Below are 26028 nucleotides of genomic sequence, written 5' to 3'. Positions count from 1 at the left end.
AACTTTACTGCTGCACTCGCTAGGCTGTGTCTCGTGCTAACTTCACTGCTGCACTCGCTAGGCTGTGTCTCGTGCTAACTTTACTGCTGCACTCGCTAGGCTGTGTCTCGTGCTAACTTTACTGCTGCACTCGCTAGGCTGTGTCTCGTGCTAACTTTACTGCTGCACTCGCTAGGCTGTGTCTCGTGCTAACTTTACTGCTGCACTCGCTAGGCTGTGTCTCGTGCTAACTTTACTGCTGCACTCGCTAGGCTGTGTCTCGTGCTAACTTTACTGCTGCACTCGCTAGGCTGTGTCTCGTGCTAACTTTACTGCTGCACTCGCTAGGCTGTGAACAGGCAGCGTGTTAATGTAACGGGACTAACTAACTGCACTACAAATTGTTATAAAGTGGTGGTTTATATTGTGACAGTATTATCTAAATCCTTTCACCCAATAGGCTAGTCATTTAGCAATAAGATATTATTAGTTTCTGCATGGAAATCTATTAGAGATATTTGTGCCTTATTATTTGCTCATGAAATCCGCAGTCGCAGGGAGCAGTTGGATTCAGGCGGCGCGAGACTGTGGCGAGTGGAAATCCCTAAGAGAATAAATGATGTCCAGCAGTAAACATAATGTAGGTCGATACAGCTAAAACAGAGTACATGATCTGTAGTGTAGCACACTACAGATCATGTAAGTACTCACACATGTACTGACACAGCTATATATTTTATCCCGGAAAATCAAAGAGTTCCCCCGGGATATACTTGAAAACCCCAGACCTAAACCCACGTGGATGAATAAGGTAGGTGCAATAGGTAACATTTTTTTCATCCCGAAAAATCAGAGTTCCCACAGATTTTGTAAAAACCTAAATTCTCTTTATAATAGTTATAAATCATATTATCCGTCTGATGGTAGTCTGTTAATATCTGTCATACATCATAAAGCTGTGTGGCGACTACTCAGACAGTGTTCCGTATAACACCTGGCGAGTCAATTAGTCGCTCGCACTAAACGCATTACCGCCTTCACCTCTCACCTCGGAGTCTAGCTTACTGCCACGGAATTGTAGGTAACGTGATAGAAACGGTATCTGTAGTCTTTAATAATATCTTCTTGATCGAATGTCGGCGACGGCGGCCAACCTCAGTAGGGGCCAGCCATCTACGTACCTAGAGGGGCTTCTAGGTAATCCGTAACTGTCCGATTTATCGGCAATTGAACACGACTGAAAATGGACAAACGGCCAACTTCAAATGCTATTAATTATTCTAGGTACGAAAAAAACCTTTTTCTTACCTTGACCAGGACTCAAACCCGGAACATTATATCCGCAGTCGAATATTTATTGATGCGGATATAAAGTTTATGACTGCGGATGTAATGTTCTGTATATTAGCAGACATAAAAACCAATATAATATTTCTAGCATTTAGCAATAGCGTCACGTTATTAAATATTTGCGCGGTGATGAGTTCACAATCTTTAGCTACTCCTATATCTGTCTTGAATCGTGTGTTCACTTCTCCCCGAGCTCCGTGCGGGTGAATGGCTTCCAAAACGATTGTCTCGTCAGAAAGTGAGGTGCACCTGTGTGTCCTGTGACTTAGAGGCTGTGATTTAATGCGTCTCTTGTGTTTTTGAACAGACTGTCTGATTATCTCTTCTGACTACTAGAGCATGTTCACTAACATAGAACGTGGACTCTTACTGAAGGGTCGCGGATATAACTCCAGCACCAGCAGGGATACATCTATGGAAACTTATTTGCTAAAGTAGGTATTTGTACAATGAAGGAAATATGTTTAGGAAATCTGCATAATATTATATTGGAATAAATGTTGAAATTTGAGTAAACTTAAATATTGATTGGATCAACATAGCACTTATTATGTTTCTGTCCTTTATAATAGTATTTCAAGTACATACGTGGGATATTTTAAGTAAAATTATACAACATAAAAATTAGCAAAAAAAACAATAGAAGTAAAAATATTTTTATTTAAATTTTAAGTATTTGAATCCACCATTAGTCCGGAATCAAGAATGATTAAAGATCAAAATATCAGTTTATTATGTACATTAGTCAGGAATGTGCACGTAGGTAGTATTAAGAAGTGGCAATGTGAATTAGATTAGGTAATGTGTCTTGTGTCAGTTATCATAGGTATAGAGTAGGAATATCTACTCGTGTGGTGCAGGCAGCAGGCGCGAGCACAGACTCGCAAGCGTGGGGGGAATGCGAGGAAGGCCAGGAGGCAGGAATGCATTGCATAATCACAGTAATTGACTAAATTGAGGATAGAGTGGCTTCATGTAAATTACACAATAATATAATATTGGTAGGAGTAGGGTTCAACACAGTTATGCTTGATTTTTAGGGTTCCGACCTCAAAAGGAAAAACGGAACCCTTATAGGATCACTTTGTTGTCTGTCTGTCTGTCAAGAAACCTACAGGGTACTTCCCGTTGCCCTAGAATCATGAAATTTGGCAGGTAGGTAGATCTTATAGCTAACATTTGGGGAAAAATCTGAAAACCGTGAATTTAGGGTTAGATCACACAAAAAAAATTTAATTGTGGTCATGAACTAATAATTAGTATTTTCAACTTTCGAAGTGAGTGACTATATCAAGTGGGGTATCATATGAAAGGTCTGTACCTGTACATTCTAAAACAGATTTTTATTTATTTTTATGCATCATAGTTTTTGAATTATCGTGCAAAATGTCGAAAAAATACGACTGTAGTACGGAACCTTCATTGCGCGAGCCTGACTCGCACTTGGCCGGTTTTTTATATTTAATGCATAGTTGTTGTGATGGAACTTTGTTAGCTAAGTATCTAGTTTGTTATGATTTTCAGATCGTCACATTTATTTTCAAAAAATTCAGTGAGCAAATAAATGAGAGACAAGATTTTTTTATGAAAACCTAAATTTGAGCGTGACTCTTACTATGATGAGCAAAGCACAAGAGTAGTTTCTATTTATTTTCTTCTTCTGCCAGTAATGCAGAAACGACCAAGAGATTGGTTATCTGGCTATGGGCTATAAGCACAGAATATTATAATTTATAGTATTATACGTAGGTACTGTAAGAGGACTACAACGGCTATGAAATCCCATTCATCAACCTTCAAGATGAGTGTTTGTCTATACTTAGTCAAAACTAATTAATCAGTCCTCTGCAACTAAACTTATTCTTGTTCGCCCATACAAGCCGAGCTACAAGCTATCTAAGGACATCCGAGTTGAAGCGGACGTTAGTATGTCTTACACTATTACAGTGTGATGCAGTGATATAGATCAGTGCATCAGGCAGCTGCAGGCTGCGAGGTGTCGTATGGCGGCAGACAGGCAACTCGTTTAGCGCGATCCCTGGCGTCACTCGCGTAATTGATGTAATAGACAACCCTGCGCTACTTCTGAGAGCATGTAGTATTATTGCAGTGATATAGATCAGGGTGGAGGAGGCGACAGACAGACACTGCAGACAGGTAACTCGTTTAGCGCGAGCTGAGGCGCGTCACGCGCGTACATTGATGTCATTGACGCCTCCACAGATACTATACTCAGGTTGAAATCAATATAGCGCACTTTGACTTTGTTCAGACTTAAGTCATTGTTAAAACGAGACAGCGTGATATCGCTGGCATAAGTCTGTCTCGTTTCTCAACCCCGAGCTGAGATCTGTAGAGCGCACTTGGACTTTGCTCAGACTTAAGATTGAGTTAAAACGAGACAGATTTATGTGAGAGTTACAGCTCTGTCTCGTTTTAACTCTGACTTAAGTCTAAACAAAGCCAGATTGCGCTCTATAGATCTCACTCTTAGTGTCGTGGTGTAAGACAGAATAGCTTGAGTCTCTGATTAATTTGTCTGTAGTGATAAGAAGGTGACAAATTGATCTATTCCAACTCCAAGTGCAAACCAAAGTAGCTATCAGAAGCTAGGTATTTCCATGATGGCACGTCGCGACGTGCCAGTATCGGAAGATCGCTATAATCACTAGTTATGAAATGGAAACACACTTATGAATATGTTACGGTAAAACAGCTTGCAACACACTTGTTCCGGTGTATATTTGGAGAGGTTCAAAAGGTTAATGACGCTTGTATTTAGACGACAAATATTTTGAAACAGCATTTAAGTAGGTACTATTGTTTGTTAATTTTCAATGTAAGTAATTATTACTGTTTCTTATTTCTTATGACGTGGAATACGGAGTAGTTTGTAAAGATAAAATTATTCAAATAATAATTTATGTAGTAGGTATCATTCAAATGTCTGTTAATTTGTGATGGTGAGTACAAAGTCTTTGATTACAAAATTTAAATAGTTAGGTATACATATAATATTACGTATTCGACAGACCGAGATGGCAATCGGGACGCACACCCACATAGCCCCCGCGCTAACCCGGTGCGGTATAGTGCGGGTGTGCAGGGCGTCTCCTCGCCTCATACCCCGATTGCCATCTCGACCTGTCGCGTACTATAGGTACGGGTAATGATGCCGTGTGAGGCGCACATTGTGAGCACATAGCGAGCTCAATTAGCAAGTTATGGCGCGGAACAATGCCTGCGATTTGTATGGAGCTCATCTCAGTCAGTCAGTTAATTGACTGCGCTGCGCCGCTCCGTGCTGGCCGACCCATTCAACCAGAGCTTATTGAGACGTGCGATGCTGCCTCCTGCCTACCACAGTGTAGCTAGCATATTGCATAGTAAAGTAATTAGCGCTAAAGCTGACAAAAGGTGAGAAAGGTGGTGAAAACACCTCGTGGTAAATCTGGCGATGGCAAGAGAAGAACGTCATGAGTGACAGAGACAACGCTCTACAAAGCCGAAATGTCATTCTAAAGGCCGATGTTCATTAATTTCCGCCGCACACGTAGTATAATGTACTAAGTTAAGTGGTATTCAAGTACTTGCAATATTTTAATCTGTTATTATAGCTAAAACAGGGTTTGGAATCTGTTTAGTCCGCAGACGAAGTCGCGGGAATAAACTAGGCTTCTAATAAAACAGCCATCCAGCGGTGCGACGCGAAATTTCTCTTGTAGTGTACACAGTAGCAAAGATGTTATCCCGCGTGTAGCGGCAGTGCCTAGTCACTGCGCTCATACAGCTGTCACGTCCGCGTCACGCCGCGTGTAAAGCCTAGCTAATGTTCAGCCGGTCTAATGGCGTCCCCTTATCTGATCTCCGTGGAGGTATATATTGTCGCGGGAGGCTGGCAGCTTATTTAGATATTGCACGTTTGTGTGAATGAATAGAGAACGCAGGCGCATAAATAACAATATCGATTTTGCGTGCTTTCCACTACACTATAGGAACAAGGAATATTCATATTCAGTTAAGGGCTACACACACACAGTATAGTTATGGGAGTAATTACGCAACGCTAATACGCAAAACGTAAATACGCAATTAGGAAATGTAGGTTGGTTTGACAGTAGGTAGATACCTATTAGATACATGATTGCGGATGTACCTATTACAAAAACTTTAAGGAAACAATTAATAGCGACTGAGTAAATTATATTTTTTTAAAGATTAGCCAAGTTTATCGTGCTGATTAATATTCCCCTTTCCCCTCCAATTAAGCGTAAAGCTTGTGCTAGGAGTAGGTACGACAATAGTGTAACGGGTGGGGTTTGAACCGGCGACCTTTTCGGTTTTCAGTCCGCTCCGTTAACCGTTGAGCTATCGAGGCTCGAATTAAAAGAATATTGACCAAGAACAAATAATAAAATCATCCTAATCCATTATTTTCTTTCAATTTTCGCAAGACCACTTTTCTGAAACTTTTACGTCGATTTCTGCCTCAATGGTTGAAAAGTTATACAAAATCCAAAATCTATATTTTAGTAAGTATTAACGTTTAAACGTATTAAAATATGTGTATCATTATATTATATTAAACCCAGTTAGGTAAGTATTATGTCTACATTGAAAACTTTTAGATTTCTCCAAAAACAACATAAATGTAGACGTATGCTGCAGCAAAAAGCTAGTAACAATTATTTCACAAGCATCTGACGTAATAAGGTCATTTATAGAGTTAATTTACCTTGTGCGGCCACCCAGGAGGCAGGAACGAGGTTACAGCTAACAGCAGGGTAAAGACAGGAAGTATCGGAGTAAACGCTTCCTATTTAAGTTATTTATCGGCGACGCGTCCATCTGCCGAGCCACTCAATTGCTGCAATTATCGTCAATTCCCTCCCGGACGCCCTCCCACCGCCGCGGGTCATACCTAGGAATTGTGTAATTGAGGGTAGCCACTAGCCGCAGACGTCTAGCCTCCAAGTAGACAGACTGACATAGATTACATGTGCTTTGGAACGCATCCAAGCCAGCTTAGGTATATATACTCTTTACAAAATGGAACAAAATATGTTTAACCCACATTAGCGATAACAACCAACTCTGTTTTATATTTGGCTCCGTTTGCTTCAATACGGTGGAAAACATTAGCGATAACAACCAACTCTGTTTTATATTTGGCTCCGTTTGCTTCAGTACGGTGGAAAACATTAGCGATAACAACCAACTCTGATTTATATTTGGCTCCGTTTGCTTCAATACGGTGGAAAACATTAGCGATAACAACCAACTCTGATTTATATTTGGCTCCGTTTGCTTCAATACGGTGGAAAACATTAGCGATAACAACCAACTCTGATTTATATTTGGCTCCGTTTGCTTCAATACGGTGGAAAACATTAGCGATAACAACCAACTCTGTTTTATATTTGGCTCCGTTTGCTTCAATACGGTGGAAAACATTAGCGATAACAACCAACTCTGATTTATATTTGGCTCCGTTTGCTTCAATACGGTGGAAAACATTAGCGATAACAACCAACTCTGATTTATATTTGGCTCCGTTTGCTTCAATACGGTGGAAAACATTAGCGATAACAACCAACTCTGATTTATATTTGGCTCCGTTTGCTTCAATACGGTGGAAAATGATGAAGACATTTAGATCAGAAAATGCATCATCTAGATTCTAGATCACTATTCATATTATAAATCCGAAAAGGTGTTTCTTTGTTGGTTTGTCGTTCAATCACATCGCAACAGAGCGAAAGATGGACGTGATTTTTGCATGGGTAGGTATATAAAGACCTGGAAATTGATATAGGTTACTTTTTATCCCGGAAAATCAAAGAGTTCTTTTGGGATTTTTGAAATCTTAAATCCACGCGGACGAAGTCGTGGCCATCGGCTAGTGGACGTATGAATAATTACTTTTACAACCTACTTTGCTTTTTATTAGTGACCTTAGAAAAGAAGCTTAACTATGGTAAGACTAGTTACATAGTACGATTTTTTAAATAGAGATAGCGAGCAAACGAGCAGGCTTCACCTAATGTTAAGTGATTACCGCCGCTCATGAACATTTGCAGCACCAGAGGAACTGGCGATGCGTTGCCGGACTTTCAGGAATTAGTAATATAAGTGTACTGTAAGATTGTACCTACTTAGAATATTTAGGATTTCATTTCGTCTCACAAGTGTGTATAATTACTTTGTGACATAATTATACGGCTCCCCCATTCATTATATCGAAGTTGTTCGGGACGAGGAATTCAAATGGCTGTTATAATTAGGTTATGTTTCCATTGGTAAAGCGTTGTTGTTAATATTGAATCGAGTAATTACTGATATTGACCTCTAGTAGTTTAGTATGGACTATGGAGGGCAATTAAATATGTAAGTGTCGTCGACAGCAGGCAAAGCGACAATTAGCTATCAATAAGTAGATGAATGTGGCGAGTGGCGGTGTGATATAGGTACCTACTCATAATGATAAACGGAATCATTCAATTATAAGTTGTAACATAAAGAATTCAAGCCGCCTGGCTAAGATAAATAGTAATGAAGAGACAAACAAAGAAAATATCTTTAGTAATAAGTTATCTCAAAAACTTTGGTCTCCAAGATTAGATCCTGAGCACGCATGTCGAACTTTTTGGAGTTATGCGCGTTTTAAGCAATTAAATATCACTTCCTTTAACGGTGTAGGAAAACATCGTAAGGAAACTTGTATGCCTTACGATTCTCCATTATGTTCTCAAAGGTCACCAATCCGCATTCTGATTCATGCTTAGTGATGGGTGGAGAATGGAGATATATACTCCAATAAATAAATAAGCCTTTCTTATCTTTTTTTAATATATTTTGTATGTATACTTTTCTCTTCTTTTTTCTTTTTTTTCTTTATTAATATCATTGTTTTTAAATATTATTACTTTAGTATATCTAACTCTAATAATTCAGAGGTCATCCCAAAGGCGGGCAAATGCCTCCCCCTTTTTCTTCCAGATATCCCTGATGTACTTCAATACTCCAATCTAAATAATTCTAGCACAATGAGTAGGTACTTATATTAAAACTTACTATCGGTTATGTAATAAAAATATCAGTAATCTCTTAAACCATTTTACGGTTTTTAAACATAATTCTTTTAAAACGAAAAAAAAACAGTTTGATAAAAAAAATAAAGGAGTTACCTATTCACATGTCAGTTTCGCGATAAAGTAGTTCAATACACCAATATTTTGATGTTGTTTTAAAATACTGACGACCCTAACCCTAGAGCCCATCAAACACCGCATCGAATGGATTTCGCTTCAGACAAATGCGACTAACTGATGTACGATGAGCGAAACTATTTTAATACCACTCTAAAATCAACCTTAAATCGTTCACAATAAGGAATACATTAGACTTATTAGCGAAGCTTGTAACGCAATTGCTGATATCCTGCTTGCAGATAAGCCCTCTATCATTTGCTAGGGCTGCTGAGTTTTCAGTGGATCGGATAAATTCCCTCATGTGTGGGATTATAGGGATACACTTCAGTTGGTATTTTAAACGGAATAAATAGAGTAGCGGTCGACTAAGCCGCTCCACGAGTCCACAGCTGCCATGTTGCGGACGTAATCTTTGCAACATGGCGTTAACGGTCGCTTTCATTAGCTACTTGCTATATAAATAATGAGACATGCTCTTATTCAATCATAAACGCTTGGAGCTAAAGCTAGAGATTATAGAATAATTGAAACAGCAAATCCATTTAGTGACGTAAGTAAGTGGGTGCGTTTTAAGACCTAGACAGCTAGATACTAAACTAAGATTATTAATAAGTAGATAATAACACAATACAAGGAAGTAGACTGACAATTGACTAGTCAAAAAAATCTACTACTCCGGAATGTCTAAAATGCTTGAAAAATTAATATTATATAAATAATAATAATAAATAATATATAAATAATGCTTGAAAAATGTTTTTAGCCCACCCATTAGTCGGACAGACGACATCAGAGGAGTCGCAGAAAGCCGCTGGATTCAGGCGGAGCAAGGCGAAGTCCCTACAAGAGATCCTTGTAATGATTAATAGTGATGATGATGATGAGTAATGAAAAAAAACACGTGACGGTAGTTGAAGGCAAAAGTTTTGTGGTAGGTGAGTGAGCAATATTTCACAACTGAGTCCGAAAAAATATAAAATAAGAAATAACGCATAACGAGATAAAATCATGAGAAAAGGCAGGGGCGAGGGGGGGAGGGGACAGGGGCGAGCGGACAGGAGGGGGCGGGGACAATTTATAAAATGAAGCACGAACTCATTGAGCGAGTCGTTGCGAAAGTTTTATCAAAAGAGCGTAATTAGATCTCGGGCACATTTTTCGTAAACTAAGCTAATGCGATCATCCCGGCGTCCGAGGTGCCCTCACCGCCCCTCCGCCGTCCCTCCGCCGTCCCTCCGCCGTCCCTCCGCCTCGCTATGTCGGACGATTGAGGAAGTCCGCAATTTAGCACCATCCCGAAATATTATAACATATTTTTATGTTCTGTTTTCGTCATTTTATTGTCCAGATAATTAAGTATTAATACGATTGTCAAATATTTTGATATCTCTTACACAATAATAGGTATTCCCTTGTGAGACTTATTTTCGTTTGTATGGGAGTAATTCAAATTGAATTTTAAGTCATGGTCTTATTCGAAAATCTGTAACATCTCATTTTATTTACAACGTGACTTAGTAGGGTATCAATACTATTTCCAAAATTCTATCAATACTATTTTTCAACTATACTATTTTTTACTATTTTTACTATTACTAGACATACTAACCATCCAAATCGCCTGGCAGTGCAGTACTGTTGACAATGCCGCAGGCGATCCGTAAATTGCCCCATAAGTTTCTTATGCGTCATTGTATATCTGCTATAACTTAGTAGTAACTTGTTTAATTCTGATGAGAAAGAACGTGATTCATTAGTTTTTGTTATTAACTGTCTCTGAAGCTCTACATAATCACGACGGTAGATGTTTCAATTATTAATGCTAACGAATGGGGTCTTCATATCTGCTGTTGTTACGCTCGAACTGTGTGATAAATGACGCAACCAACTATCGGGGTACAGGGTGCTCAGTAAAAAGCCGCGGGACAACTGTACTGTTCACGTCACTGCCCACTTTTTGCTGCACTCTTGTTGACTCGGTTCACTTTCTGAACTTCGTTTTTTAATACGCGAGGCGGACACTGACAAATGATGCTTTTGTTCTTTGTAAAGGCTTAATTAATATGTGTCACTCGATCTTTTTCTCAGCTGCAGAGGTTTGCTTTTTTGTGATGTTTTAATTTTCAATTGCGTCGGTGCTGAAAATAGTTTGTTTACTTATTCTCGTACGATTCCCAAAGAGCTTGGGTACTTAGTAAGCTTACATAGTATGTTTTTCGATTTCTTTAGAACAAAAACTTATGCTTATTGTTTTTTAATTTATTTCGATTGTTTCTTTGATTAGTGTTACTTACTCAATTTTATGGTTTTTTATTACATTTAAATCAGTCTTTATAATCAATATGGCCTCTTTTTTCCATTTAATTTCTTACAAATCACTGCTTATTTTACTTTTCTCGTTGGTTTTTCATTTTAAACTAATTGATGCCCAGCAAGCACAGCAATATAGCTCCATTATGCAATCGTCAACAACAATTGTGTAAAGTTTTAATTCAAACCGATGAAATAAGCACACTGTCATTTTTTTTAAATTTGGAATGTATTTGTATTCAGTAATAACATTGTAATCAGTAAGCACCTACTGCGTATGTTTGGGATCGTGGCACTTGAAGTGTATTTACTTCGCTGTCAGGAGCACTAGAGCGCGCCACTCGTTCTAATGCAACATTCGGTCAAATAACACGTCAGTGTCGAGGCGGTGTCGAGTGTCGAGTGTCGAGTGTCGAGTGTCGAGGCAACACTCCGCATAACGCGAGTCATCAATAACGGCCGTCCCTCGAGGGGTGTACACTCGACAATCAACACCACACTTCGCCACTCTCACTTTTATTTAGAAACTAAAGTGCAAGTGATTTTTTTTATTAGGTATTACAACGTATTTATGATTTTCCGTATATATTTTTTTATTGAAAGGAGAAACTGACCATTTATCATATTATCAAAGTACGGCTCGAACCACTGAGTTTAGAAACTTTGCATGTACGAGTATACTAATTACCTACTCTTTGTAAAACGTAGACTCGCAAATAAGAAAGGATTTTGAGACATTTTAACACGGAATTTTTTCTTAACGCAGAAGAAGTCACGAAAAGTATGAAACTTTTATAACTACAAGAAACTTGAAATCAAAGTTTTTTTTACTTATAATATTAGATACTTTTGATGTGATCATACTTAGATTTTAGGATTCAGGTAGCATGGATGCAGACGAAGATTAAGATCTTTCTGGCGGATGGCGGATGATTCATGTTCAAGCTTCTGTGGCTAAGTCAAATCAATCTTAACTGCTTTCCATCATTTTGAACTTTCTTATTAGATCAACAGTCACAACTTGACTATTAAATCACGCCCCACTGCTACCAGTTTCCATGTTGTTATTAATACAGTTTAGATTTATATCTATCGGTGGATTTATGTTAGTTTCTGTCCGTACATACAGTGATTTGTAATCTGCAGCCTGCGCTGGTACGTAATTGGCTCTTCCTAATCCGTACCAATTTGTGAGAAAGAGATCGTTGCAGCTCTTTGACTGATTACTACTTGCCATCTCTTTTTACGAACTGTTTCAGTGTTCTAGCAAATTTTCTAGTTCTGACATAGAAAAAATTAGCTGAACCTTAAAGAAACTCGGGGATATAGATAAGAGTTAACAGAAGCTCAAGTAGGTAGATGCATTACGATCCATATTGGATCATAATGCTATGTTAAATATTTCAAGTTTCTATCTCATTGAAAAGTTAGTACTGCAAACAAAGATCAGAAAGTAAATTAATAAAAACCTGGCAAAATTAAAGTACTTAATTTAAAAAGTTACAAGTATAATAACAATATACTATCAAAATAAATAATGATATTTTTTTCGAAATGTAGAGAAAGTGAGTAATAGGTGAACTTAAATGAGCATGACTATGCAATAACAATAAAATTGCAGCATGATCATGAGAGAATAAAGTAATTTTACTTGAAGATTTTACGTGCGCGTTTTTATGGGCTCGTAAAATCTATTGCCAATCTACAGGTCAGGTCTCGTTTATCATAACTGAGGCTTATAATTAGGTGTTATGTTGTAATTGGTATCTAAGAAACACTGTACCCATCCATATAATTATTTTCTCCAAATAGGTTGCTGACGTTAGTGGTAATTTTAAGTTTATAAAAGGCTTATAAAGCTTAGCAATCAACTTATCTTGGCTTAACTTGTGTCGTGATGTTAAAGTTCAACATTAACCTGTTGTTCCGGTGACAGCACTCAAGTTAGTATCTTTGTTTTAGGTACCTCAGTGTGGGGACTGCGGCGAGAAGTGAGCGGCACTTAATAAAGAAGCTGACGAGAGACTCATGGTTAGCACCAGCTTAAAACTTGGTTTAAATTCATTTTGCTTTAGAATGGATATTTAATTTTTGCATATAAGGGTTTTAAATATATCTCTGAATGTATGGTTTCCTTCTTTTATAACCTACTTGATCCATTGAAATGTGTATTTTGTAAGCATCTTCTTATTACTAACTGCAGTATCTTCACTTACCAAAAATAGAATTACTTACTGGTAAAAATAAATCTATAAAATAAAAATGAAGAGATCTACGAACCCGTTCTGCTGCAATTCTTGCAATTTTTGACGGCTTACCTGAAACGAAAAAGAATGAGTTACTTTTTGTAATTGGAATCATAAAGCTGTTTCGAACTTACAAGAGGAACTGTGGTTTTCCCTCCAATTTTCCACCACTTCAAGCAAAAACATAATAATATAATGAAAGACAATTACTAACGCATTTCGGTCGGCGAGTCGCGAAGACGAAACAAAAACCAGTGTAACAGAAACATTAAATCCTTTGAAATCTCTTCCCCGCTTTGTCGCGGGTTTCTAATTGCACTCCACAAAAACTACCCTCAAGTCTAGATTAAAATGTGCAAGTGTTAAGTGTGATATTGAAAATTATACTTTAAATATGTATTTTCAAAGTTCACTTTTGGTTGGCTCGAGTAGGGCTAGGATGGCTTCCTAATGTATGAGGTTTCCAAAAGCCATTAAATACAGAAATGTTATATTTGAGTTAAAAGGTTTTGACATTTTAGCTGCATTGTTCTTCGTCAACATTATTTTTTGTAAAATTGTAAGGTCTATAAAACGCAGTTTTAAAATTAATCCCAAATGTGATAGAGGAAAAGATCAAAATAATTATGTTACATGTTGGTTTTAGAATACACTTGCTAAATAGAGAGAGTTTGATTATAATACCTACAATCTTACCTACAGAAGATAAAAATTGAACAAGACCGCCATTAGGATGGAACATTAATCGAAATAAAACAGTGAAATATAACCTAAAAATGCATCAAAGGGACCTTTAAAATCACTCTTTTAACATTTACGTAGAACAAAACGAAATTTGCTTTAATTAAAATTTCGTACAATATCAAACATATTTTCGGCAACGGTCACACCCACTAAATCATCTCAATAACAAAGCAAAACAATGAACAGACTAGAACATACGACATCAGAAGTGGGATCAACACATGAACACAATCCACAGTGGCGTCGCGTCCGCGTATTATATGCGAAATGATTTTATAGCGGTGGCTGAAAAGTTGATGTCGTAAAATTTAATGGTCGTTGAAATGTATTCCGCTATGGAGCCATGGCCGCCATAAAAACAGCCCCGCTCTGTCCCCTGAATGCATAAAAGGGTAACTTACTTATATTTTCTATTCGGTTAATAGATACTACAAAAAACCCATTTATATACGCTTAAAAATTTATGTCTATGATTCGACGAATTGTTTAGACTTCATTTATCCTGTGCATAAGTAACTACAATAGTAGTTTTGTAGGTCTCTGTATAAACACACTAAAAGCTGTGGCAGTTACGCTAATAGCCAGAAATAACATAAAAAAATTATTAAATAGAGATAAGGATATTGCCAATTCAATATCAAAAGATTAATAAATGTTCTAAACGTATGTACAAAACACAGAACATACAGAAAAAGATAAAGCTCAAAATCTTTTATCCTAAAACACAAGGCTTTTCATGTAAGTTTCCATATTTTGATAAATATCAATGTATTAAACAAATTGCTTCTTACATTAGAATCAGCAAATAATATAGATAAAGGTAAATAATCTCTTCATAACTGACACTAACCTGTTATTATAATCCTAGTTTAAAATAAATAAAGCGATACTCACAGCGGTAGCCAGGGTTGCCATCTTTTTTTATGAATAAAGTGGTTTGATTTAAATTTTAGTAAGACAAAACTAAAGTACACAGCTTAAAATAAGAGTACCTACTTATTTATCGTTAAAGCATATTTTTGTTTTACCTTTGACTTTCGCAAAAATCTTATCGCCTTATATCTGTCAATTTATGGTTTAATAACACTAGTTTTATGGACACTTGGAAACCTGTTTATTTAGTTTCCTAATCAGTATCGGGCAGAGAGACAAAAATAGAGTATTTTAGCGGACTTAATTAGCATTGTAGATTATAAAGTACACCGACTCCAAAAGAAGATACTCAATTTTCACCCGACTGCGGCGAAGCCCGAAACAGATATATGTGGCTGACCTGTATGTAATTCGCCTTGATAGCGCAAATGCCACTGGATACATAAAATTATTGAAAAAACAAAACGGTGGATTTTATACGCTTTAATATGCAGACTGAAAAGTTGCAGCGCAAACCGCGGTCGGCTTTTTTTGTAAACTTAAATTATTTGCTAGAGTACGAGTGGCAATCCTAGCGGTAGCCGTCGAGGCGCTAATTCGACGGGGCTCGTAAAAACACGGCGCGATCGCTGTTCGCCGCCGCTATAGACGCTATAAACGCTATAAGCCATCCATAATAGCGGACACTACAGGAGCTGGTAAGAAAATATTACTAGTCTAGCCTTCCTTTTTATACTGCTTCCCAAATAAAACCACCACGATGGAAAAAGTTATTCATAGTCATAACTAGATAAGACAAGTTTTAAAAAAACTATAAAATTGAAGATGCCCTGAAAGTTTATTCGACAAATTAGTTTAAATGTTATAATAATTGTTAAAAAGAAGAAACTTTGAGTAGGTATTAACGGTATCAACTATGTTTCCTGTAAGATCAGCCGTACCAAAGTCAGCGAGTCATTTGGTTTAACAGTTGCAAAGATATCGTAATAATTGCTAAAGGACTGCTTACTACAAGCTACCAAATTTGCTACAAATTAAAGTCGGCAACCATCGGCTTTGGTATGAAGGAATTAGTAAAAGTACCTACTTAATTAGTAAATAGTAGGTAATTGGAGAAAGAGTAAGTAATTCCAGTAATCAATGATCAACATCACTTTCTGTCAGATGATAAATAACAGCGCTCAGCAGGGTTATGCTGTATCTCAGTGGCACACTAATTTCGTGAAAATTTCTAATAATTAAATGTCAAACTCAAATTTTCTATTCGCTAACGTCAGTTTTTAACCAAGATGACGTCATAGACAATGACTCTCGATCATAGCCATTAATGGGATGGAATAGAAACCGGAAACAGCTTTTTCACGTATGTTTTCGTATCGATAGTTTTTAAAACTCTATTCACTAAGCAAAAATGACAGTTTGTAATTGGAAACTTTATTAGGTGGCAACGATCGTTTTAACAACTAGTCGGGACCAGTGTTTTGCGACTCTCCACTATAATCCGTCCGTTTTATAGAGGTAATAAATTTTTAGCAATCTCAACGAATGTAGAGATGTTTTAATTTCGAAGGATTATTAATTTCAAATAGACTCAATTCAGCCCGTTTTTTGTTAATAATTGATGAAAATTATTAGTAAATACCTATTAAAATAGTAATATTTAGGTACCTATTAGTAGTAAATAGGTAATAAACATGATAATTTAGTGTTGTGAGTTTAATTATTATTTATATTTTGTGGTTATGTTAATGTTGTAGATAATACCTAGGAATCTAATCAAAATATGGGTCGTGAAGTTTTGATGGGGCAAGACGAGGAGCAGCGCCAGCAAATTACAAAACGCGCTACAGATACACAGGCGCAGGCTGCGCGATATGACACAATGGAGCTGCCAGAGAAGAGTTCATTGTGAACTTTTGTCTGAGCAATTATTGGAAGAACTCAAGCCTTACCTCCAAGCCGTTCGACAGCTGTTCACAATGAACTAAAAGTAAGTCTCATGTACTAGGTACTTAACTCTAGTCCTAGTCAAAACCATGTCATAGCTTAATAAATAGGTAAGTACTAAGTAGGTATTTATTTAATATACTTACTTATGATCTTTTGTAAGACAATGATTAGCTTTTGCTTCCAATTAAGTACCTATCACATTCATAACAACCAACAAAACAGAAAATTACTTACCTTTACCTACCTACTTAGAATAGGTACTTTTTGTTGTACCTAAGTATTCTACTCTGTTTACAACCTCTCACACTGCCAAGAGTCACTGGTCAAAATCTCTAATAGAAATAAGCGCTTCCCTGTCCACTTTTACTGTCTTTTTCTCTTTATTGTTACAACTTTCTGGGGTACAAAATCCATACTTCCATACTAATATTGATTAGATGATTGATTTTGATGAAATTTGGTACCTACAGAGTTAGCTTGCACATCCCGGGGAAGAACATAGGCTACTCTTTATCTCGGAACATCAAAGAGTTCCCACGGGATTAGTTAAAAACCTAAATCCACCATCTAGTAACAAATAAAAATAAAATTCTGCAATTTAGTATATTGAGGAGTTAGGAAAATATTGAAATTAATAATTTAACATGAAAATTTACTAATATTTGTTGTAGATCCTGGCAGCTCTGCATGTTTATGCAACGGGAACATACCAGCGCCCAATGGGGGCATCTATTTTAAATAAAATGTCCCAACCCACCTATAGCCGAAGTCTGAGGTAACCGATGCACTCGAACCTCAATGCTTGGGAAGTACTCACTAAGTACTTAGTTTCCTGCATCCCAAAGGGAAAGGAAAATAGTTATGCAAAAGTAAGTTAATAATTCTTAACTGTATTTGATGTCTACTATCTTTGCTGTTTAAATTCAGTATATAATATACCGAAATTTCACATTCCTAACTTTTGTTTGGTTTTTGAGATAGACGCTGCCACTGCTAAAAAATTAATCCATAATATTATAAATGCGAATGTGTCTCTCTGTCTATCTGTTTGCTAGCTTTTCACGGCCCATCTGCTCAATCGATTTTAACGTAATTTGGTACAGAGATAGCTTACATCCCTGGGAAGGACATAGGCTACTTTATACCCTGGAAAATCAGAGTTCCCACAGGATTTTTATAATATATTTGTAGTCTACTCAGTGAGTTCTAGACAATGATACCACACATGCTAGGGTATGGAAAAATTCCATGCCGCTTTTTCATATGTGTAAACCCCTGGTAAATAATTTAATTGAATTTCAAATTCAATATTCGATTTAGTTAATGTTCAACACCAAATACCAAAATTTCAGGTTTGTAATATGCGGACGGACAAACGGACGTACAGACAGCAGAATGACATCAATAGAGCTCCATTTTTATCTTTTGAGTACTGAACCCTAAAAATAAATTTTTATTGTACAAAAACAAATTTGTCATTTCTTGAATACAACCCTATTATTAAGGAGTGTTTTTTTATTCAAAAAGCAAGAAATAAACAATTAAATTTTATTATTAAAAAAAAATATAGTAACAATCATAACAATAATTAATATTCTAACTTTGATAATTTACAGTTATAAATTCTGACATAGGTAACAGTATTTAATAAGTCATAAGTATGTAATAGGATAATGTAATATATAACCTTATGGTATAATAAAAGGCACCACCCGTACCAGTCAAACAAGGAGTAAATTGTGACCTTAAGCCCCAGGTTCGATTCTTCTGAAATCCCAGGTTTGATTTCTAAACAAATGCCGATTGAATTCCAAATCTAAAGTCTACACGCATTGTCTTTGATTTGGGATAGGTACCCCATCAGCCACTCGTTCAGCTTCAGTATGCTGCTCTAGACTAGAGCTGCAGTTTGCTTGCAGTTAGCAATTCTATTGAGAGCCGCCGCATGCCGCTCCTCGATGGCTAGCCGCCATGTCTCCAACTGGTATGCTCAGTTGGGCATGGTTCACATCCTGCTGAACTGAAATGAAAATGGTGAACTTTACGTAACATGAGATTTTGCAATCGCAAAAGTAAAAAAAATGATAATGTAAGTATAATATGACAACTAGATGAAGCCTGCTACTTTGTCCACTTGGAGTTAGACTTTTAAAATCCTGTTGGAACTCCTATTTTCCGAGGCCAAAAGTAGCCACAAACTACCTCTGTACAAAATTTCGTTAAAATCAGTTAAACGGGTGGGCAGTGAACAGCTAGCAGACAGACTGACAGGCGTTTTCATGTTTATATTAAGTAAGGATTTAATAAAGTAAAAAAAATTTACAATAATCTTAATATTATAAACTTATTAAAAGTAAAAGTTGAATTTTTTACTAACTAAAGGAAACTAAACCTGTATGCCATGTCTCCATAATGTTCTTTGTGGTGTGTGAATTCTACCAATCAACACTTGGCCAAGGTCATCTCACACTGAGAATCTTACTCAGAAGTAATGAAGGTGCTATCTATATGAGGGGATGTATGATGATAAATTAAATACTTACTTTGTCTTTGAAACTTCTTTTTGTTGGTCTCGAGCATTAAGTACATCCTGAAATTAATAAAACTAGTTAGTTTTTATAATTAACTAGCTTGTGCCTGCGACTTCGTCCGCGTGGACTACACAAATTATAAACCCCTAGTTCACCCCCGTAGGGATTGAATTTTCCAACATCTTAGCGGATGTCTACATCACACTAGCCATCTGCATGCCAAATTTCAGCCCAATCCGTCCAGTAGTTTAAGCTGAGCATTGATAGATCAGTCAGTCAGCTTTTTTTTCATATATTTATACTAGCTTATGCTCGCGACTTCGTCCGCGTGGACTACAAAATTTCAAAACCCTATTTCACCCCCTTAGGAGTTGAATTTTCAAAAATCCTTTCTTAGCGGATGCCTACGTCATAATAGCTATCTGCATGCCAAATTTCAGCCGGATCCGTCCAGTAGTTTGAGCTGTGCGTTGATAGATCAGTCAGTCAGTCAGTCAGTCAGTCACCTTTTCCTTTTATATATTTATATATTAAAGATTAATTAAGTAGCTTATGCTTATGATTTATGATTTATGATTTATTTATTCATTTGCTTTCATGGTTACATGAAGCCCCGTTAGGGCATTGCAAAGTTAGGTACATTAACAATACATACATGCTAAATATATAATTATTATACAATTACATGCAAACTACGTGTTACATTATTTTATAATAGATTTTATCATGTAATTATATAGGGCATTCATTTGAATCGAAATTATTTTTATTTATTGATCGCACTAATTAATTAAGTTTGTTATAATGTCAATTAGTTTCTTCTTTGTTAATAATTTAGTAATATTAAGTAGGTACAAGCAAGCTTATCTGCATGTGTGCATCAAAATCACACACCACCCGTACATTGATATTGATATTCAAAAAATTTATATTTCACAATAGACCTACCTATGAAATGACTAGCATGTTTTTTAAATACTAATAGGTAAAAATAACTCACTCTTTGCCAATGTTCAGCAGTTTTGGTCTTTGGACACACCTCCAACAGCGATTAGCTGGAGGGCAACGGTTGGCCCTCAAGCGCGTATGGACAAGTCGCGTTGGGTCTGCGAACTCTACTAAGAGTTCGAACTGTCGGACCGACACCCTTCTAGTTGTATGTAGCCATCTATAAAGGCAAGAAGTCAGTTAAAAAGGGCAATTCATGACTCACATTCAAGTTCTATGCTGAAGAACTAATATTAACTAGGTATTATGCTACTGTACACAACAAAATCACTCACGAATACCGGTATTCTACAGTATAGTTATAGTTATTCTACATTAATATGTTTTTCACTTACTTTTCAAAACAAAACCGTAGATCAAATTAAGAAAACATCAGCTAAAAATTAAAATAAGTCTGTTTATCAAAACAAACAATAGGTCGTAACTCGTAATGTCAATGTCAAATGTCCATAGATAATAATTGAAAACTAGTGTAAGTCGTACAAATTAAAAAGTCTTACATTTCTACTACGCTTCCTGTCAGGCAGAGATATTTAATTTAGCCATATAAAGTCGATAAAATACGCTAGTATGTTAATGTTGGCCAACTGCCAAATGTTAGATATTCGTAACTAGTTATCCACGCATGTGATACGGAATACAAAATCACGTGACCTAAATTTCATGGATTTCCAACTGGACTCAAAGTCTAACGAAAACTTTCAAAGATACAGCATAGCCCTGCAGATGAGATCAGCCACAGCCTCGCGCCATCTCTCTAATTAAAGGACGAACAAACGCGCTAACTAGCAGCCGATGTATCGTTGTAAGGTTGGTGGTGGAGGGGAAAGGGTTACCGTAGTTGTAATCTGGGAAACATTCGGCTTTATTATTAACGTAGCGAAAATTACTTCTAATAATAACTAAATGCATTTTTTTTAATTCGGTTAAAAAATGAAGGAATAAGAAAATCAGCTAAATCTCTTATTTTAAGTCGCATTCTGAATTGTGACATGACATCATCATGATCAATCCTACTACAGAGCACGGGTCTTCTTTCAGAATATGCAAGGTTTGGCCAACTCCAGATTAGCCTACTTTGCACAACTTTGAGAACATTATGGAGAACTTTCAGATATGCCGGTTTCACCACCATGTTTACCGTTAAATCGAGTGATGTTTAGTTACTTAAAACTCATATAGCTTGGAAAAGTTAGAGTTGCATGCCTGGCATTGCATTAACTAGAAACAGAGACAAACTTGCAGCTCCTGCCTTCCGCCTCAGGAAAGTCCAAAAGTCATTTGTGGGTATTGGTATAACCTTTTATAATAAAATCCCGCAAACTATTTTGGACTTACCTTTGCACAAGTTTAAAAAATCTATTAAAAATATGCTCCTGAAAAAAGCATATTACACAATTGAAGATTATCTAAATGATAAAAGAGCGTGGATTTGACCTGCAGCTCGTTCCAGCAACGCACAGGACTGCAAATACTATTTTATACATGGCATAATTTTGTACCTATATCAAATATTTGAAAAGAGCAACCGCCGAGTTTCTTGCTGGTTCTTCTCGGCAGGAAAGGCATTCCGAACCAGTGGTAGATGCATCCGACTATTCGTAAGCACTTGTAAAAGTTTATACGAATAAAAAAGATTTTCATTTTCATTTTCATTTTCATTTTCATTTTCATTTTCATTTTCATTGAACCCCAGACCTTCTGATTAAGAGGCTAACGTATTAGCCACAAAGGCTATAAACGTTTTTTTGTTATTTTTATGAAAGTGTACAAATAAAGTAAGATTCCTTTTAAGAAGTACCTTTTGTATCATAAAAGTCTCTCATCTTAGTTTTAAAATATCCATAATAATATTTCTTCAAAATGAACAAGAAACAGACAGCATTAAAACCTTGACAGACTTCATGATGCTGAAACGCTTCGCAACGTATCCCACTTTACGAGTTCCATAATGGAGTGAGACGGAGTGATCCACTCGGAGTCGGTCACCATATTTCATGCTAATGAGATGGGCAGAAAGGATGACAGTTAATTAAATACCAAATAAGAAGTTGGGAGACTTTATGAGGCGTACTTTAAGGCGCTTCGTTTGAACGAACAGACGGACAAGCGTGTGCGTACACGTAAGACGAATACGGAATTTCGCTTGTTGATTTGTTGGTATACCTATCCTTTAATCACGTCGCGACGGAGCATCGGATCGACGTGATTTTTGTATGAGTATAGTAAAAATCTGGAAAGTGACACACTACTTTTCTTTCGAAAAATCAAAGAATTCTCACAGGAGTTTTAAAACCCAATTCTATGCAGACGAAGTCGCGGGTATCAGCTAGTTATGTATGTTTCTTTGGTACGCCTAAACTTTCTATCGTGTCAGGATATTAAGTGTACACAGAAGGAAAGCAATAAGACAAAAAGTTTCACAACAAAAAGTCTGTAGTGCGAGCTCGCGCTAAGTCAGCGAGTCCGTAGGAACGGACGGACATAAATTGGACGTCCGTTGCTGCGTAGACATTCGAGGGCTGGATATTAATTAAGAATTGCTGAACGCTCTTTTCGAAAGTGAAAGCGAGATTCTATTTATATTTCCAACTTATTTGTTGACTATCTGACGCCCAAGACTTCGTTCGCGCGTTTTATTATGAGGGCATAAAAAAGCTCAGAACCACTGAGCGGGTGATGGAGAGAGCTATGCTTGGAGTTTCTCTACGTGATCAAGTCAGAAATAAGGAGATCCGTAGGAGAACCAGAGTAACCGACTTAGCTCAACTGGTTGGCGAGCTGAAGTGGCAATGGGCAGGGCACATAGTTTGAATAAAAAACTGTCAGTAAACGTTGGGATCCTAAGGTACTGGAATGGCGACCATGCACCGAAAAGCTCAGCCTTGGAAGACCCCCACTACCTGGACAGACGATATCAAAGGAGTCGCAGGGAGCTGCAGCTGGATTCAAATGCGAGGAAGTAGCGTGTGGAAGTCCCTACAAGGGACCTATGTCCAGCAGTGGACGTCTATCGGTTGACGATGATGACGACTATTATAGAGATAAATCTTGATCGTCCCAAACTAGACCTAAAAGAGATCAGATCAGAGACCATAACTTATCGTAGTACAGGGTAGAGGGTAGAGGGTAGAGGGTAGAGGGTAGAGGGTAGAGGGAAGGTCGGTATTATGTTGGGATCCAGGCCACAGCTCCGCCGCGGGCTCTGCGCTTAATTGCTGTGAAAACCGCCACTTGCCAATAAGCGCCGGTGGACAAGAGACGCCTGGCGTCGCTTGTGATTGCTCGCAAGCTATGAGCGGACGCGGTGGAGATGACATTGACGTTTTATTGATGACATCATCATCATCATCATCGTCAACCGATAGACGACCACAGCTGGACAAACTCTCTAAAAGAGAATGTCTCTTATGTTGGCTTCCACCTGCCACGGTCGGTCAAGAACTTAAGAAGCTAAAAGCAAAGATCATGTCGTCTTTTAAAACTGTACCTACTTTCCTCGAAAAGTAAGCTATCTAAATCTAAAGTTTTAAAGATTTTTTAGTAAAGAGAGTTTTGAACATTAAAATATTGTCGTCGAATCAATGAAAAATATTATGCTTGAAGGAGTAGTAGTACCTACTAAGTTTATAGTAGAAAGTGTGTAGGTATAATATAATGATCGCTTAAATATAAGTATTTTTAACCGACTTCTTATAATAATTACTAACGATTATTGAAAGCATTGACTACGGCCTAAATAATATAATTTCTACAAAAAGGGTATAAATGTAAGAGTAATAGATGATTTTACACTCAATACGTTTATGAAGCAAAGTGGACGCCTATTGAAGGCGAGGTTGGTATAATTCATATTATCAATTGTGGTAAGTTACACATTTGCATACAATTGCGCGAAGGGTCAAATGATATAGAGACTAGATAAAATCTCCAAGATCATAGCTCAGCTTAGCCCCTTCGTAATTGTAGCGTTTAAGTTACCAAATAAGGCGTATTTTGCCATTTACTCATTGATCATTTCAATGAAAACTTATATTTTTTGTATATTTTTGACCATTTCATTTATTTATTGTGTTTTAAAATATTTCGTAAAGGAATAACTATTTTCTACTCACATCATTTTTAAAAGCACTTTGTATAGATACATGCATTTTATCATTGTCTGTCTATGATCTTGACAATGGTTTAAATATTGTCAATTATTTAGATATCGCAAAATTAATATAAAACCATGTCTCTAATAAAATTACTGATAGAGTTACGTCTACAATTGTTAATAACTAATGGAGTATTTTTGAGGTTAACATTTTTAAGATTAAAAAAAATAATTTAGCGAACAATTTTTGTCACGTACCAACATTTTCATTTTAAATTCACAACTGGTAACAAACTAATCAGATGACTGCTGACCGAGAAATAACACAAAAAAACAATATTTCACGACCGCTATAAATTCATGTCTCGCGCCAGAAACATTAAACTGGCTTACGTCTCACCCATTGTGGAGTAAGGCGAGGATTTAATTATGAAATTATTTACTGTACGACGCACAATACCGCCATCATGGATAATGCCCCGCGTTGAATGACTGCCGCCGACGAGATCCTGCTCATAATTGAGATGAGTTTTGCTCATCGTTCACAACTTTGCTCATTGTTTCACTAAGTGGCTACATTTGAATGTGATTTGAGACACGAGCGACTAGAAAGCGCTCCTTCGTATGAGTTCCTACTTGTACTTGAAGTACAATAGAACCTTAATAACTCAACGGTTTAGGAACGGATAGAATGGGAAAGGTGGGTTTAAATCCCACCCATTGCTCTATTGTCATATCTAAACACTATTTAGTTAAAATTGTAGAAATATGAAAATGGACCTACATATTTCAAAACTCAATGCGGGTGAGCTAGTGTTAAGTAAGCGTAAATATAGCCAAAATAAATAATGTAAACGGCATCCCTTAGAAGAGAGATAATAAAATAATAATAACTCAGTGACACCCGAAATCCCCTAACCCGTTTAGTTCCCACGTCACGTCACAAGATTAACATCAATATTAGAAATCGCGTATCCTCGTATATCCCGCGTATCCTCCGCACCGCACCGCGCCGCACCGCACCGCCACACAGGGAAATATAAATTACAGAGAACGAGTATGAATTACGGGTTGCGACGCTACCAGCTACCAGCCAACCTACGTGAACATGATAACTATAGAGACATCAACATTATAGTACCTAATAGATAGGACAACATTATAAGACAGCCCGGTCACTGGCGAATCACAAGTGGGACACGTGTGTGAATTCGCGCAAATCACGAATGTTTTGCTATGATGACATAATAATATTATGGATCGAAGACATGGTTGCTACAGCTCTGAGTCATTCAGTAGACGATGGAGAGAGCTATGCTTGAAGCTTCTCTACGTGATCAAATCAGAAATGAGGAGATCCGTAGGAGAACTAGAGTACCCGACATAGATCAGCGGGTTGCGAAACCGAAGTGTCAATGAGCAGGATACATAGTTCGAAAAACCGAAAGACGTTGCGGTCCCAAGGTGCTGGAATGGCGACCTCGCACCGGAAAACGCAGCGTTGGCAAACCCCGACCCCAACTAGGTGGACAGACGACATCGAACGAGTCGCAGGGAGTCCCTGGATTCAGACGGTGCAAGACCGTGGCGTGTAGAAGATATTATAGTCCAGTGCATAGGTACAAAGGCTTATTGAAATACGAGACCAAAATCTCGATATGAAAATATTCCCTATAGCCGCTCTGCCAGGAGATGAGTCTCCTGGTCCAGCAGCCACCCAATGATTTATA

At 37.2% G+C, this 26028-nt stretch overlaps 2 protein-coding genes across 13 annotated transcripts in view; both read right to left on the bottom strand.

Moving 5' to 3' along the window:
- LOC117986168 (collagen alpha chain CG42342) overlaps positions 1 to 26028 on the bottom strand; it is a 440414-nt gene that overhangs the window by 126808 nt on the left and 287578 nt on the right. The window lies entirely within an intron of this gene.
- Positions 18443 to 26028, bottom strand: part of LOC138402909 (uncharacterized) — a 64139-nt gene continuing 56553 nt past the window's right edge. Inside the window, exons 3-6 of the mRNA XM_069501440.1 lie at positions 20478 to 20512; positions 20195 to 20362; positions 19207 to 19253; positions 18443 to 18683 (exon numbers count right to left, since the gene is read on the bottom strand). Of these exons, the coding sequence (XP_069357541.1) occupies positions 18592 to 18683; positions 19207 to 19253; positions 20195 to 20362; positions 20478 to 20512 (342 nt within the window). The 3' untranslated portion in view covers positions 18443 to 18591. The remainder of the gene's footprint in view (positions 18684 to 19206; positions 19254 to 20194; positions 20363 to 20477; positions 20513 to 26028) is intronic.

The sequence above is a fragment of the Maniola hyperantus genome, chromosome 10 (genome assembly GCF_902806685.2).
Source record: "Maniola hyperantus chromosome 10, iAphHyp1.2, whole genome shotgun sequence".
In the NCBI taxonomy this organism is placed as follows: Eukaryota; Metazoa; Arthropoda; class Insecta; order Lepidoptera; family Nymphalidae; genus Maniola; species Maniola hyperantus.
Note: the sequence above shows the minus strand (reverse complement) of the source record. Positions and strands in the feature narration are given on the sequence as shown.